General features: G+C 39.7%; 1 protein-coding gene across 4 annotated transcripts in view; it reads left to right on the top strand.

Moving 5' to 3' along the window:
- SLC23A2 (solute carrier family 23 member 2) overlaps positions 1-17729 on the top strand; it is a 150612-nt gene that overhangs the window by 64040 nt on the left and 68843 nt on the right. For 3 of the 4 annotated variants that reach the window (XM_055544219.1, XM_055544216.1, XM_055544221.1), the window contains exon 3: positions 6772-6870. In XM_055544219.1, the coding sequence (XP_055400194.1) occupies positions 6772-6870 (99 nt within the window). Of the gene's footprint in view, positions 1-6771; positions 6871-16219; positions 16418-17729 lie in introns of those variants that run through there. The other variant, XM_055544217.1, reaches the window with a different exon arrangement.

The raw sequence follows: 17729 nt of genomic DNA, 5'->3' as shown, positions 1-17729 counted from the left end.
GAAGGGAGATAGCAAGGGATAGAATGTGAAGTCACACTGTGGTCATTCAGGACCTGCAGACTGTTGATTAATTTATCCTTTAAAAAATGCTCTTGGTTATTTCCCTCTGGTTCAAAACTCTAGGGAACAGCAATGAATTAAACAGCAACCCGCCCTGACATCACAAAGCTTTCATTCTGGCAGGGGAGACAGGTAATGTACACTAAAAATAGATCACATGTGTAGATGTATATCTAAGCACCAAGGGAAAAATAAAACCAGGAAGAGGGATAGAAACTGCTCAGGCTGATATGTTAAACTTTCAGTTGGCCAGGAAAGGTGGCATTAGAAAATGGAAGACCATCATGGCAGTGTGTGAGCTGCAAGTGCAGAGACACTGAGGCAAGAGGTGCCTGGTGTGTCTGAGGAGCCCTGAGTGGGAGGTGTGGCTGGACAGAGGGTGGGATGATGTCAGTAGACTGTGTAGGCCTCAGGGCCCTGGTGAGGATTTTGGCTTTTCGAGTTAGATAAAAAGCTGGTAGTGGGCTTTGAGCAGAGGTGTGATGTGCTCTGCCTAATTTTAAAGGCTCCTTCTGACTGCTGAGTGGGAAGCCAACTGAAGAAGCAAGCAGAAGATCAGTCGGGAGGTGATTCCCACAGAGCAAGTGGGCTGACAGGGCTCCAGCGAGGGTGCCAGCAGTGTAGGGGTGGTGAGAAGTGGTCGGGCACTGGAGGAGAGCTGACCTGGATGCTGATGGACTAGATGAGAGTAGGAACAAGAGAGGGGAACCAAGGATGGCTTCAGGTTTCCCCCCGAGCATCTGCGAGATGAATCGGCCAAGTACTGAGATGGTACAAGGCAGAGGGAGTCGTGAGTAGTGTGGCCATGGAGACACTGGATGGAAAGCAGGTAAGGGCAGCAGTGTGGCTGGAGCTGTTCCCTGGTGTGGGCAGTGTGGAGATGGTGTAAAGCCAAGGGATTAGATGGTATCTCCTAGGGATAGATGCCCCTAAGAGAGCAAGAGCATCTGAGGACCCTGCACTGGAAAGATGTGGTGTTTGGAAGTATGGAAGCTGAGGAGGACCAGCACTAGGGAGAAGGAAGGAGTGGTAGCTTAGGTGGGAGGGAGACGTCAAAAGAGGTCATTGTTTGAGCGGGAGAATGACATCCTCCTTGGTGTACGTAAGCAGCCAGTGAGGAAGGCATTGCAAAAGTAAGCTGGATGAAGAGTAAGGACGGATGACTTGATTTAGCCAGGTGAGCACCAGAGAGGACAAGTGAAGGTTTGTGCGAGAGTGACTGTAGTGATGTGCCATGGTCCTAAGATGGGGTGAAGAGGGAATTAAGGCTGATGCATCATGAGCTTTGAGGCATAAGATGTTGAAAAGGCATTTGGGCTTGGCAGTCCTGCTGAGGTCAGGAAACTGGGAATTAGGGTTCTTGGAATTAGGTCCTAAGATGGAATTAGGGTCCATCTTTCCTAAGAGGAAAGATGGGTAGATTAGGAACAGGCAGCTTTGAGAGGCGCTAAAGGTACAGATGTGACCAAATTTGGTGTTGTCTTAGGTGTGGGTGGTGAGGTATACAGTAGGAAGTCAGGAATGACTTGAGGAGGTTGGCATAGGCCACCTGGGTTGTATGGTGGCCCCTTCTGCTGAAGTAAGAGACACACAGACAGGACACAGGGTGCTTTTTTAATTTTTAAGTTGGTGTGAGGAAGTAATGAATTGATAGAGCAGAATCTTTAATTCTGTATTCTTTGATTATGCTTTGTGTTCATATATAGTCAGGAAAGCCGTGATTGATGCCTTTGCTGGTGCTGCTACTACTAAGTCCCTTCAGGTGTGTCCGACTCTGTGTGACCCCAGAGACGGCAGCCTACCAGGCTCTGCCATCCCTGGGATCCTCCAGGCAAGAACACTGGAGTGGGTTGCCATTTCCTTCTCCGATGCATGAAAGTGAAAAGTGAAAGTAAAGTCATGCAGTCGTCTGAGGTCTTTTCCCTCTTGTCTTCTAGCAGAAGTAGGCTGCTAGAAGACAAGTCATACTTGTTGATACATCTCCCCTTTATGTTCACAAGTGTCCTGGTTTGGTTGATATCTGGTCACATTAATTACAACAACAAGTCATGTATAAATTTTAGTTGTTCAGTCACTAAGATGTGTCCAACTCTTTGCAACCTCTTGAACTGCAGTGCGCCATGCTTCCCTGTCCTTGACTATCTCCTGGAGTTTCATCAAACTCATGTGCATTGAGTCAGTGATGCCATCCAACCATCTCATCCTCTGTTGCCCCCTTCTCCTTTTGCCTTTAGTCTTTCCCAGAATCAGGGTTTTTTCCAATGAGTTGGCTCTTCCTATCAGGTGGCCAGAATGTTGGAGCTTCAGCCTCAGTCCTTCCAGTGAATAGTCAGGATTGATTTCCTTTAGGATTGACTGGGTTGATCTCCATGCTGTTCAAGAGACTCTCTTCTCCAGTACCACAGTTTGAAAGCATCAGTTCTTCGGCGCTCATCCATCTTTATGGTCCAACTTTCACATCTGTACATGATTACCGGAAAAACTGTAACTTTGACTCTACAGACCTTTGTTGGCAAAGTGATGTTTCTGCTTTTTAATCTACTGTCTAGCTTTGTCATAATTTTTCTTCCAAGGAGCAAGCATCTTTTAATTTCATGGCTGCAGTCACCATCCACAATGATTTTGGAACCCAAGAGAATAAAGTCTGTCACTGTTTCCATTTTTTTCCCCTTCTATTTGCCATGAAGTGAAGGACCAGATACCATAATCTTAGTTTTTTTGAATGTTGAGTTTTAAGTCAGCTTTTTCACTCTCCTCTTTGACCTTCATCCAGAGGCTCTTAGTTCCTCTTCACTTTCTTCCATTAAAGTGGTATCATCTGCATATCTGAGGTTGTTGCTATTTCTCCCGGCAATCCTGATTCCAGCTTATAAGTCATGCAGCCAGGCATTTTGCATGATGTACTCTGCATGTAAGTTAAATAAGCAGGGTGACAATATGCAGCACTGATGTACTCCTTTTTGCAGTTTTGAACCAGTTCATTGTTCCATGTCTGGTTCTACCTGTTGCTTCTTGTCCTATACACATTTCTCAGGAGACAGGTAAGGAGGTCTGGTATTCCCATTTCTTTAATAATTTTCCAGAGTCTGTTGTGATCTACACAGTTAAAGGCTTTGGCGTAGTCAATAAAGCAGAAGTAGATGTTTTTTGGAATTCCCTTGCTTTTTCTATGATCCACCAGATGCTGGCAATTTGATCTCTGATTCTGCTGCCTTGTCTAAATCTAACTTATACATCTGGAAGTTCTTGGTTTATGTACTGCTGCAACCTAGCTTGAACGATTTTCCCCTTGGACAGAAAGGAGATCAAACCACTCAGTCCTAAAGGAAATCAACCCTGAATATTTATTGAAAGAACTGATGCTAAAACTGAAGCTCTGATACTTTGGTCACCTGATGCGAAGAGCTGATTCATTGGAAAATATGGAGTTTGGATCATGGTTGGAACATGGTTCTTTATAGTAGTGAGAGTTTCATGTTGTGGACTTAAACTTGGCTGGGAGATGTATCTTGCTGGCAGCTAGTTGTGTAGGCAAAGAAATGTCACAAACCCAGTTGTCTTGTGTAAAAAGCCATAGCATGACTTAAAGATAGTTTTAAAAGCAATTTTTTATTTGAATTAAGACTATTTTATCCTGTAAGAATTATATACTAGTGAATTGAGATTTTTTTGGAATGCTTTGAAACTAGCCTTATACTTGGGTTATATAATCTGTATGACCTTGAATAAGAAATTAAAGTTTTCTGTGGCCTTATTTCTTCAACTGCAGAAATAGGTGGATTGAAATCTCTCTGGACTGCCTTAGCCAAGCCATGCTGCTCAGATCTTTATTTAGTCTTTTTAAATTCTTCCCTGTTATAAAAATAAATTGTCTCCATTGTGGAAAATTACCAAAATATGTAAAGAGAAAAAGAGGGTAAAAATGGCTCCATTGATTAAAGGCAATCACTGTTAGTATTTTGGTATACTGGTATATGCCTTTTATATCAGCCCTTTTAAAAAGCAGTGTACAAACAACACCTGAATGTATACTGATTATAAAAGATCCAGGACTTCCCTGATGGTCCAGGGGTTGGGAATCTGTTTGCCAGTGCAGGAGACGGGTTTGATCCCTAGTCTGGGAAGATCTCACCTGCCTTGGGGCAGTTAAGCCTGTTGCACTGCAGCTACTGAGCCCATGCTCCCTAGAACCCATACTCTGCAACAAGAGAAGCCACTGCAATGAGAAGCCTGCACACCACAGCTAGAGGAAGCCTGCATGCTACATCGAAGACCCAGCACAGCCAAAAGAGAAAAAAGGATCCAGATCCTTCTGGATCCCAGTCCAGAAGGGTTGGGAATGAAGAGTGCCTATCATTACTCCTTGCCCTGCTGTTGCTGCTGCTGCTGCTAAGTCGCTTCAGTCGTGTCCAACTCTGTGCGACCCCATAGACGACAGCCCACCAGGCTTCCCCGTCACTGGGATTCTCCAGGCAAGAACACTGGAGTGGGTTGCCATTTCCTCCTCCGATGCATGAAAGTGAAAAGTGCAAGTGAAGTCGCTCAGTCGTGTCCGACTCTAGCAACCCCATGGATTGCAGCCTACCAGGCTCCTCCGTCCATGGGATTTTCCAGGCAAAAGTACTGGAGTGGGGTGCCATTGCCTTCACTGACTCCTTGCCCTGAGGGCAGCCTATTAGTGATTTTGACTTTTCTGGATCCTTTCCCACATATTTTGAACAGATAGAGAGGGTATTAAAATTGTTTTTTTTTTTTAGCATAATCCGGATAATTGTAGGCTTATACTTGTGACTTAAAAAAAAAACCAACAGTATTTCTTGGACTTGTTTCCTTGTCAGTGCATCAGTTTTATGCTTCTATTTTTTATTTTATTTTATCATTTATTTATTTTTGGCTGTGCTGGGTCTTCATTGCTGTGTGCGCTTTCTCTTCTGTGTCAGTTAGGGGCTGTTCTCTAGTTGCGGTGCACAGGGCTCTCATTGCAGCGGCTTTTCTTGTTGCAGTGCTCTAGGGTGCACAGGCTCAGTAGTTGCAGCACAGCAGGCTTAGGTGCCCCACAGCACATGGGATCTTCTCAGATCAGGGATCAAACCCATGTCCCCTGCACTGACAGGCAGATTCCTAACCACTGGACCACCAGGAAAGTCCGTTTTATTCTTTAAAGTGGCTGAATATTGAGAATTCCTTAGCTGTCCAGTGCTTTGGATTTGTTACTTTCACTGCTGTTGGCCAGATTCAAGCCCTGGTTGGGGAACTAAGATCCTGCAAGCTGTGCAGTGTAGCCAAAAAAAATTTTTTAATGGCTGAATGCTATTCTTGAAATAGATACATGATACTTTAACAATGACTTTTTGATAAACATTTATGGTTTTCCAAGTATTCAGCATTTTAAGTAATGCTGTAGTCATCAACTGTGGACATACATATTGCATAGATATTTCTGGAGGATAAGTTTCTGTAAGTAAAATTGCTGGCTCCAAGAAAATGCCTATTTCAAATCCCAGTGCTAAGTTACTCTCCAGAAAGCTCATTCCACCAGGAACATAATCTCTCTACACCCTGGTTAACACCAGATTCCTCTTTTAAAATTTCCTCCTAATTTATGTTAAAAAATAGAATTATGTTTTGTCACTTTTGTAGTTTTAGCTAAGGTTAACAGGTTTTTGTTTGTCTCATTGGATATTTTAATTTTTTTTCCTATGGATAGATTCCTATCCTTTGGGTTATTTGTAGGTATTCTTTTTGAATTACTAGTACCAGTCATTTGTTATGTGTTGCCCTGTTTTCTCTTACACCATCATTCATCTTTTACATCTCCTTACTGTGTTTTATCACACTAGAATTTAAACTTTTAATGTAGTTTTTCTTTTTTTCCTCAGTATTTAAAAAATGTAGTTGTGTTGTTATTCACACATAAAATCATTTTCAGTATTATTTTTTTCAAGATAATCTTTTAAAATGGAATCACTAAGCTAAAGACTAAAAATATTTTCAGGTATTTGCTGCAGTCAGCCAGGACCTAAGTTGCACCTCACCAAGGATAGGCATGAAGGAGGTCATGACCTGCCAAGTGGCCAGGTTTTCTTTGAATCTCAGGATAACTTCTAGTCCTTATCTTGAGGGTCTAGAAACTCAATTTTGTTGTCATAGACAGCCACTACCCATCACATCCCCTCAGTGCCACAAAGAAGTGGACACACCAGTGGGCTAGTTTATTTAATTGCTGTGAGAAATATAAATTAGTAAATGAGGGTAACAGCAGTGCATGAATTTCTCGAACTGGCATACATTTCTTCCCTGTAGGGACATAGAAGTTGTTAATCTGGCATTGGGAAGGGACCTTAACCAAGGCAGCTCAGGATGCTTCTCACCTGCTCAGAAATTGTAGCATTGTCCTCACACCCAAGCCTCCCTTGTCCCTAGAGGCTGCTGGGTGTCCTGCCCCTTAGAGTGTTCTATTTCTGGTGTCCTTCAGCTGACTCCCGTTCATGTATCCTCATTCTATAGGACACATGATACATTTCCCCATCAGAAACACATGTGTGGTCCCTGGTGCATATGTATATGTCAGGAGTTTCATTTAAGAAAACTTAAAACTTGGCTAGTCTGATAGGGGAAATTCATGCAGTTATTTTCTTTGAGGGAAAACATTTTTATACAACAGAGTGGTATAGGGTGAAACAAACCTCTAAATGAATTGTTTCTCTTCAGGTGGTGATCAATGGAGGAGCCACGTCCAGTGGTGAACAAGACAATGAAGACACCGAGCTCATGGCAATATATACAACAGAAAATGGCATCGCAGAAAAGGTACCTCTTTCGTCAGCCCCATCCATTCACCCACCACTGTACAAGGAAGATCCTATATAAGGAAGTGGGTATCCATCTGGAGTTTTGTCTCTTCCTTTCTGAGTGTATATGTGTTTGTGTTCTTTATAATGGAAATAGAAGGAGTGATAAGGAATAGTACTTAGAAATTTTTATTGTTTTAATGGCAATATTTAAGTGAGAACCATGTAGAGGTCTTTAACTAGATATTTTTAAACCTCAGCCAGGATCCCACAGTGAAGTGGTTAGGAGTTTGAGGTCTGTCGTTAGGTCTGGGTACTAATATGACTCCGATCCTGAGGGAATTACTTAAGCTTTCTGGGTATTAGTTTCCTCACCTCTAAAATGGGTATAAAAATATCAGCATCTGCCGTAAAGTTGTGGGTATTGAAATAATATATATAAAGTTATTAGCATTGTGCCTGGTACATACTGTTCAATTCTGTTCAGTCGCTCAGTTGTGTCCGACTCTGCGATCCCGTGGACTGCAGCACACAGTACATACTGTGTACAGTAAATAAAAGACACCAGTAGATAAGTTATGTAGACTGTGAAAATGCCTTGAACAAAGATATTTGAGAATCACACACTGAAGTGGGTGATCCCTCATCCCATCTGCTTGGCAGGTCAGTCTGTGTGACCATAGAATGTATGACCATATTCATAGGGGCCTGGAGAGAGCGGCCCAGAGAGGATCCGCATGCCTTAATTTCTTTTTCTCTTTGTAATATGAAAAGTATAATAACATGGAGTTTCCAGACTGCTTTGCAGCCCTTAGACTTCTCAATTTCATTTGAGTTTCATTTGCCAGATTTTTAAGACAGATTTTATTTTTTATCATCAACTTATATAATGATGTGTTATATTCTAGAACTGCTATATTATACTATAGACAGTGTATACTATGTATTCTAATAACAGACCCCTTGGAAGTTGATATACACAAATATAATTCCTAGCTCAGGTACTAGTGCAGTAAGTATACAGTATAATCACAAAAATGGTAAAGAACAAAATAAATTATGTTGAAATGCTTAAATAATCAAATTTTTGTGTCGGTAATTTCTTTTTCTCTTTCTGTCTTTTTCTTTTTTTTCTAGTTTGGGAGATGGAAATTTCATTTTTGGCTATCTTGACCAATATTGCTGTTGTTTGGTCAAGCTATTATAAGTTACGTGAATCTTAATTATAGATTCATGCCGAGATGTTGAAATTTCTATAGTACTGATTTCTGAGTTGCTCCTCAGAGCACGGAGATGGGAGCAGCCATTGTTGAGGCTTTGGTCTGCCGCAGAGACTCTTTACATAGGGCAGGATCTGGGGGCTTACTCCTTATTTGGCTTGAGTTTCAACATCCAAGAGACACACTTTGTAGCAAAGTGCTTCTGTCTTTTACAGACTTGTTGAACTCCATCCAAACCTCAGATATTTTATCCTTAATCAGAGAGTCACCAGAATTTCCAGGCTGAAGGCTGTCATGATTTTGGATGTTCATTATCCAGGAATTGATGGCTCTCTTTTGAAATGATTGATAGAGTATTAATTTTTCAGGTTGTAAAATATCTGTAAGGTGTATCTTTTACTGATCTGCTGGCAGGAAAAATGTCTAGTAAGGTAATGTTAGCATGTTTATGCTAGACATTTATTGTTCGGGTGAACATATTTTTCATCATCTGAACTTTAATAGGTGTGTATTTCCTTGAACACTAGTGAAATAGAATATCTTCCTATTTTACTGGTCCTCTTTCTTTTCCTACGAAATGGCAAGGATAGTAAGAATTCTCGTACGTTGAATAGTGCCAAAGGTCCAGACCCTTAGCTTCAGCAGCCTGTCACATTTAGTCCTCTTAGCAACCCTGTTAGAAAGGTACCATCACTATCCTTGTTTTAAAGGTGAAGAAAATGAAATATTAGGTCTTTTATTGTCTTGAATTTGTGTAAAGAAAACTTGACACCAGAGGATTTTACTCTTCGGGATCTTGCTTTTCAGATGGCATTGAAAGGCTCTCTGAACACTTGACTATGAAATAAGAATGAACCATTCAAGGAAAGACAAAAGAACTGAAAGCAAGAGATTCTGTCCCATGTGTTCTCCATATCCGTAGGGTTTCTTAGCTATTCATTTTAATGTACTTACTTATTTTATTAAAAACTTTGCTTTTCTGGTGTCCATTAAAACTCTTGAATTTCTTGTAGTAAATTCTGGCTAATCTGATATTAGCTATAAGAGACTCATTTTGGAATTTGCTCAAAGGGATTTTTTTGCTGAAAAGACCAGAAGGTTAGTGCCCCAGATCACCAATCATAAGTCTGTAGGATGATGTTGGGACTCATGTCCAGTACTTTCTTAGTATGGACTTCAGTACATTAGGATTCTTCAATTAGGGAGGCTGAGGGACTTGAACTTCATAATGAGGGTGTTTCTTTTTTAAGTTTTAACCTTTTTTGATTTATGAACCATGCAGATTCTCTCTCTCTCTTTCTTTTTAACACCAAAAACATTTTGTATTGGGATATAGACAATTAACAATGTTGTGATAGTTTCAGGTGAACAGTGAAGGAACTCAGCCATATGTATACATATATCCATTCTCCCCCAAATCCCCCTCTGTCCAGGCTGGCACATAACATTGAGCAGAGTTCCATGTGCTATACAATAAGTTTTTGTTGGTTATCTGTTTTAAATATAGCAGTGTGTACATGACCTTCCCAAAGTCCTTCCCTTCCCCATGGCAACCATGAGTTTGTTTTCTAAGTCTGTGAGTCTCCTTCTGTTTTGTGAGTAAGTTCATTTGTATCATTTTAGATTCCACACATAAGGGATGTCATATGATATTTCTTCTCTGTGTGACTTACTTCACTCAGTATACACTCTCTAGGTCCATCTATATTGCTGGAAATGGCCTTATTTCATTCTTTTTGATGGCTGAGTAATATTCCATTGTATATATGTACCACATCTTCTTTATCCATTCATCTATCAATTGACATTTAGATTGTTTCCATGTCTTGACCATTGTAAACAGTGCTGCAATGAACAGTGGCGTGCATGTGTCTTTTCAGGCCATGTTTTTCTCTGGGTATATGCCCAGAAGTGGAACTGCAGGGTCATATGGTAGCGCATAGTTTTAGTTTTTTAAGGAACCTCCATACTGTTCTCTGTAGTGGCTATATTTTACATTCCCACCAACAGCACGGAAGGATTCCCTTCTCTCCACACCCTCTCCAGCATTTGTTGTTTGTGGATTTTTTGATGATAGCCATTCTGGCCAGTGTGAGGTGATATCTCATTGTAGTTTTGATTTGCATTCTCTAATAACTGGCAATTTTGAACATCTTTTCATGTGCCTGTTGGCCATCTGTATATCATCTTTAGAGAAATGTCTATTCAGGTCTTCTGCCCATTTTTGAGTGGGTTGTTTATTTTGATGCTATTAAATGTCATAAAGAAAGAAAGAAAGTGAAGTCACTCAGTCGTGTCTTTGCAACCTCATGGACTGTAGGCTACCAGGCTACTCCATCCATAGGATTTTCCAGGCAAGAATACTGAAGTGGGTTGCCATTAAATGTGATAAATTCTTTGTAAATTTTGGAAACTAATCCCTTATCAGTCCCATTATTTGCAAATATTTTCTCCCAATCTGTGAGTTGTCTTTTTGTTTTGTTTATTGTTTCCTTTGCTGTGTAAAAGCTTTTGAGTTTAAGTAGGTCCAGTTTGTTTATTTTTGCTTTTGTTTCCATTAGTCTGGGAGATGAGTTAAAAAAGACATTGCTGTGATTTATGTCAGAGTGTGGTCTGCCTATGTTTTCCTCTAAGAGTTTATAGTGTCCAGCCTAACATTTAGATCTTTAATCCACTTTAAGCTTATTTTTGTGTATGGGGTCAGAGAAGGATCTAATATTTTTTACATGTGGTTTTCCATTTTTACTAGCATCATTTATTGAAGAGACTGTCATTCCCACATTGTGTAGTCTTGCTTCTTTTGTCATAGATTAATTGACTATAGGTGCATGGGCTTATTTCTGTTTTTTTTTTATCCTGTTCTGTTGATCTATTCCTATTTTTGTGCCAGTACCATACTGTCTGGTTGATTGTGGCTTTGTAATATAGCCTAAAGTGAGGGAGCCTGATTCCTCCAGCTCTGTTTTTCTTTTTCAAGATTGCTTTAGCTATTCATGGTCTTTGTATCTCCATACAAATTTTGAAATTTTTTGTTCTAGTACTGTGGAAAATGCCATTGGTAATTTCATAGAGATTGCATTGAATCTATAGATTGCTTTGGGTAGTATAGTTATTTTAACAATATTAGTTCTTTCAATCCATGAACATGGTATATCTTTCCATCTGTTTGTCGTCCAATTTCTTTCATCCGTATCTTAACGGTTTCGGGAGTACAGGTCTTTTGTCCCTTAGGTAGGTTTATTCTTAGATATTTTATTCTTTTTGATGCAATAGTAAATGGAATTGCTTCTTATAATTCTCTTTCTAATCTTTCATTGTTAGTATATAGAAATGCAACAGACTTTTTGGGTATTAATTTTGTAACCTGCAAGTTTACCAAATTCATTGATGAGTTCTAGTAATTTTCTGGTAGCATCTTTAGGATCTTCTGTGTATAATATATCATCTGTAAACAGTGACAGTTTAACGTTTTATTTTCCAATTTGGATTCCCTTTACTTCTTTTTCTTCTCTGATTACTGTAGCTAGGACTTCCAGAACTGTATTGATTAAAAGTGGTGAGAGTGGACATCCTTGTCTTGTTCCTGATCTTAGAGGGAATGCGTTCATCTTTTCACATTAAGTATGATGTTAGCTGTAGGTTTGTCATATATGGCCTTTATTATGTTGAGGTTTGTACTCTCTATGCCCACTTTCTGGAGAGTTTTTATTATAAATGGGCACTGGATTTTGTCTAAAGCCTTTTCTGCATCTATTGAGATGATTATATGGTTTTTATTCTTCAATTTAATTGATTTACAGATGTTGAAAATCCTTGCATCCCTGGGATGAATCCCACTTGATCCTGGTGTATGATCTTTTTAATGTGTTGTTGGATATGGATTGCTAGTATTTGTTTTGCATCTATGTTCATCAGTGATACTGGTCTCTAGTTTTCTTTTTTTTTTTTTGGTCATATCTTTGTCTGCTTTAAAATGAGTTGGTAAGTATTCCTTCCTCTGTGGCTTTTTAGAACAGTTTCAGAAGGATAGATGTTAACTGTTTTCTTAAATGCTTGATAAAATTAGTCTGTGAAGCTTTCGGGTCCTGGATTTATGTTTTTGGGGAGGTTTTTAATCATGGTTTCAATTTCAGTGCTTGTGCCTGGTCTGTTCATATTTTCTTTCTATTTCTTCCTGGTTCAGTCTGGGGGCACTGTACCTTTCCAAGAATTTGTCCATTTCTTCCAGGTTGTCCATTTTATTGGCATGCAGTTGTTCATAGTAGTTTCTTTTCATTTCTAATTTTACTGCTTTGAGTTCTCTCCATTTGTTTTGGGTTTTTTTTTTGATGAATCTGGTTAAAGGTTTATCAATCTTGTTTATCTTTTCAAAGAACCAGCTTTTAGTTTCATTGATCTTTGTGATTGTTTTCTTTGTTTCTATTTCATTTATTTCTGCTCTGACTTTTATGATTTCCTTCCTTCTACTAACTTTAGGTTTTGTTTGTTTTTCTTTATCTAGTTGTTTTAGGTGTAAGGTTAAGTTGTTTATTTGAGATTTTTTCTTGTTTCTTGAAGTAAGATTGTATTGTAACTACTTTTACTGCATCTAGTAGGTTTTGAGCTGTTGTGCTTTCATTTTCATTTGTCTCTAGGTATTTTTTTTATTTTATTTTTTCAGTGAACCAGTGGTTGTTTAGTAGCATATTGTTTAGCTGCCATGTGTTTGTGTTTCTTAGAGGTTTTTTCCTTGTAGTTTATTTCTCATCTCATAGCACTGTGATCAGAAAAGAAGCTTGATATGATTTCGATTTCCTTAAATTTGCCAAGGCTTGCCTTGTGGCCCAGCATGTGGTCAATCCTGGAGAACGTTCTGTGTGCACTTGAGAAAAATGTGAAGTCTGCTGCTTTTGGATGGGATTCTTTATAAATAACAATTAAGTCTAAGTAGTCTAAAATATCCTAGGTGGCAAGAATACACAGAAGAACTATAGGAAAAAAATCTTAATGACCCAGATAATCACGATGGTGTGATGACTCACCTAGAGCCAGACACCCTGGAGTCTGAAGTCAAGTGGGCTTAGGAAGCATCACTACAAAGAAAGCTAGTGGAGGTGATGGAGTTCCAGCTGAGCTATTTCAAATCCTAAAAGATGATGCTATGAAAGTGTTGTACTAGATATGCCAGCAAATTTGGAAAACTCAGCAGTAGCCACAGGATTGGAAAAGGTCAGTTTTCATTCCAATCTCAATGAAAGGCAATGCCAAAGAATGTTCAAACTACCACACAATTCACTCATTTCACAGGCTAGCAAAGTAATGCTGAAAATTCTCCAAACTTGACTTCAACAGTATGTGAACCGAGAACTTCAAGATGTTCAAGCTGGATTTAGAAAAGGCAGAGGAACCAGAGATCAAATTTCCAACATCTGTTGGGTCATAGAAAAAGCAAGAGAATTCTAGCAGAACATCTACTTCTTCTTCATTGACTACACTAAAGCCTTTGACTGTGTGGATCACAACAACCTGTGGAAAATTCTTAAAGAGATGGGAATACCAGACCACCTTACCTGTCTCCTGAGAAACTTGTATGCAGGTCAAGAAGCAACAGTTAGAACCAGACATGGAACAATGGACTAGTTCAAAATTGGGAAAAGACTATATCAAGGCCATATATTGTCACCTTGCTTATTTAACTTCTATGCAGCGTGCATCATGTGAAATGCTGGGCTGGATGAAGCACAAGCCGGAATCAAGATTGCAGGGAGAAATATCAATAACCTCAGATAGGCAGATGACACCACCCTTATGGCAGAAAGTGAAGAGGAGCTAAAGAGTCTCTTAATGAAAATGAAAGAGGAGAGTGAAAAAGCTGACTTAAAACTCAACATTGAAAAAGCGAAGATCATGGCATCTGGTCCCATCACTTCATGGCAAATACATACGGAAACAATGGAAACAGTGACAGATTTTATTTTCTTGGGCTCCAAAATCACTGCTGATGGTGACTGCAGCCATGAAATGAAGACGCTTGCTTCTTGGAAGGAAAGCCATGACAGAGCTAGACAGCATATTAAAAAGCAGAGACATCACTTTACCACCAAAGATCCGTATAGTCAAGGCTATGGTTTTTCCAGCAGTCATGTATGGATGTGAGAGCTGGACCAATAAGAAGGCTGAGCACCAAAAGGTGATGTTTTTGAACTGATGTGTTGGAGAAGACTCTTGAGAGTCCCTTGGACTGCAAGGAGATCAAACCAGTCAGTCGTAAAGGAAATCAGTCCTGAATATTCATTGGAAGGAGTGATGCTGAAGCTGAAGCTCCAGTGCTTTGGCCACCTGATGCGAAGAGCTGACTCATTAGAAGAAATCCTGATCCTGGGGAAGATTAAAGGCAGGAGAAGAAGGGGATGACAGAGGATGAAATGGTTGTATGGCCTCATCGACTCAGTGGATGTGAGTTTGAGCAAGCTCCGGAGATAGTGAAGGACAAGGAAAACTAATGTGCTGCAGTCCATGGGGTTGAAAGAGTCGGACATGACTGAGCGACTGAACAACAACAAAGGCCTGCATTTCCTTACTGATTTTCTGTCTGAATGATCTGTCCATTGTTGAAAGTGGGATATCAAAGTCTTCCACTATTAATTTTGTTACTGTCGATTTCTCCCTTTATGTTTGTCTGTATTTGTCTTACATATTGAGGTGCTTCTGTGTTGGGTGCATATATATTTATAATTGCTATATCGTCTTCTTGGATTGAACTCTTGATCATTATGTAGTGTCCTTCTTTGTCTCTTATAATAGTCTTTGTTTTAAAGTTTGTTTTGTCTGATATGAGTATTGCTACTCCAGCTTTCTTATGATTTCTATTCGCATGAAATACCTTCTCCCATCCCCTTATTTTCAGTCTGTAAGTATCCCTAGGTATGAAGTGGGTCTCTTATAGACAATATATATTTGGGTCTTGTTTTTGTGTCCGCTCAACCAGTTTATGTTTTGGTTGGTGCATGTAATTCATTTACATTTAAGGTAATTATTGATATGTGTGATCCTACTCCTATTTTTTTGTTTGGGGTTTATTTTTTATAGATGAGCTCCTTCTCTTGTGTTTCCTGCCCAGAGAAGTTCCTTTTGCATTTGTTGTAAAACTGATTTAGTGGTGCTGAATTCTCTTAATTTTGCTTGTCTGGAAAGCTTTTGATTTCAATGTCAAATCTGAAAGAGTCTAGTTGGGTAGGGTATTCTTAGTTGTAGGTTCTTCCTTTTTATCATTTGAAATATATTATGCCATTCCCTTCTGGCTTGTAGAGTTTCTGTTGAGAAATAGGCTGATAACTTTATAGGTTTTCCCCTGTATGTTATTTGTCTTTTTTCCCTTGTTTCTTTTAATGATTTATCTTTAATTTTTGTCAGTTTGATTACCATGTGTTTTGGTGTGTTCCTCCTTGGGTTTATCCTTCCTGGGACTCTGTGCTTCCTGAACATGATTGACTGTTTCCTTTCCCATGTGGGGGATGTTTTCACCCGTTATCTCTTCAGATATTTTCTTGGGTCCTTTCTCTTTTCTCCTTCGGGGACCCATATAATGTGAATATTGGTGTGTTTAATGTTGTCCCAGAGGTCTGTTAGGCTGTCTTCATTTCTTTTCATTCTTTTTCCTATATTCCATTTTGCAGCATTGATTTCTATCATTCTATCTTCCAGGTCACTTATCCATTCTTCTGCTTCAGTTATTCTGTGCTTGATTCTGTCTAGTGTATTTGTATTGTTCATCTCTGTTTGTTTGTTCTTTAGTTCTTCTAGGTCCTTGGTAAACATTTCTTGCATCACCTTAATCTTCGCCTCCAGTCTTTTTCAGAGATCCTGAATCATCTTCACTGGCATTATTCTGAATTCTTTTTCTGGGAGGTTGCCTATCTCCATTTCATTTAGTTGTGTTTCTGGGTATTTATCTTGTTTCTTCATCTGGTACATAATCCTATGTCATTTGGGGTAGTTTTCTGTGATTGTGGTATTAGTTCTAGAGGCTGATGGGATTGTAGTTATTTCTTCTGTCTGCCTTCTGGTAGATGAGAATAAGAGGCTTGTATAAGCTTTCTAATGGGAGGGACAGGCTGTGGGGGAAACTGGGTCTTGGTCTGGTGGGCAGGGCTGTGCTCAGTAAAACTTGAATACAATTGTCTGCTGATGGGTGGGGCTATGCTCCCCTCCCTGTTAGTTGTTTGGCCTGAGGTGACCCAGTCCTGGAGTCTATAGCTTTCTGTAGTAGGACTATTGGCGACCTCCAAGAGAGCTTAGAGTGTCCCTGTCTCCATGGCAGGCCACTGCCAGCGCAGGCCTCTACAGGAGACCCTCAAACACCCACAGGTATGTCTGACTCAGTCTTCTGTGGGGTCACTCCTCCTTTCCTTTGGGACCTGGTGTGCACAAGATTTTGTTTGTGCCCTCTAAGAATCTCTTGTTTCCCCCAGTCCTATGGGAGCTCTGTAATCAAATCCCACTGGCCTTCAAAGTCAGATTCCCTGGGGATTCCCAGTCCCTTGGCCAGATCTCCAGGCTGGGGAGCCTGATGTGGGGCCTAGAACCTTCACAACAGTGGGGAGCTTCTTTGGGATAATTGTTCTCCAATTTGTGAGTCGCCCACCTGGCAGGTATAGGATTTGATTTTATCATAATTATTCCCCTCCTACCATTTCGTTTTGGCTTCTCCTTTGTCCTTGGATGCTGGGTATCTTTTTTAGAGGGTTCCAGTGTCTTCTGTCGATGGTTGTTCAATAGCTAGTTGCGATTTTGGTGCTCATATGTAAAATGAGTGGGAATTTACTGCTGGTCTTGGACAGTCTCCTGGAGAGGTGGAGGTGGCTGCGTTACATGCTGGGGAGTGCTTTCTACCTTGTGAAGCCAGTGAGGGTGGGTGCCATTGCGGAGGCTTCTCCCCCTCACGTCCAGATTTTCTTTACCTTTTAGTACCGTTTGTTCTTGAGCATACTTGTTTAACGTAAACAGCCCAAAATTGTATTAAAAAGTTTAAAATGTGCTGCTTCCATTCTTGGTCTACCGAGCATAATTGACACCTGGCAGTCTGATGTGTGTATCCTGCATGCGCTTCCACTCATGAACACACATATCTGAGAGTGTTGCACTATAGACAGTGAGCTACTAGTCTCTACCCCACCTGCATAATGTGTATACCTCACTAGGTTACTAAATGCATGTGGAATTTTTTTGTTTTTAAAAATTAATTTTAATATTTTGAATAGGTAATCTCATGATTTAAAAAATCATTTGCTGTATATACACCTATTATTTCTGAACTGTTTGAAAGTAAATTACAGACATAATACTCCTTTTTCCCTAAATATTTCAGTGTGTATTTCTAAAAACAAGGACGTTAGAATATTCACATTGATAAAACTATTATTGATAATAGATCTCATTAATTTTAATTTTAAAATAAAGCTTAATAATTTTCACTTATCTACCAGGAACAATAACAAAATTGGTGATTTTTCTTCCTTCTCTTTTCTTCTACTATCTGATTTTGGTCAGAAATACTACTTACACTTTCCATTATAATTGATTTGTCAGCTTTAAGTATCATGCTTTGACTTCCAACTATGTTAGATTACAATTTACTGCTTGCCTTTTTCTTTTTCCCTCTCACATTTTGTTAATTGTA

Source organism: Bubalus kerabau, chromosome 13, assembly GCF_029407905.1.
Source record: "Bubalus kerabau isolate K-KA32 ecotype Philippines breed swamp buffalo chromosome 13, PCC_UOA_SB_1v2, whole genome shotgun sequence".
Taxonomy (NCBI): domain Eukaryota; kingdom Metazoa; phylum Chordata; class Mammalia; order Artiodactyla; family Bovidae; genus Bubalus; species Bubalus kerabau.
The sequence above is the reverse complement of the archived record's forward strand: the minus strand, read 5'-3'. Positions and strand labels throughout refer to the sequence as shown.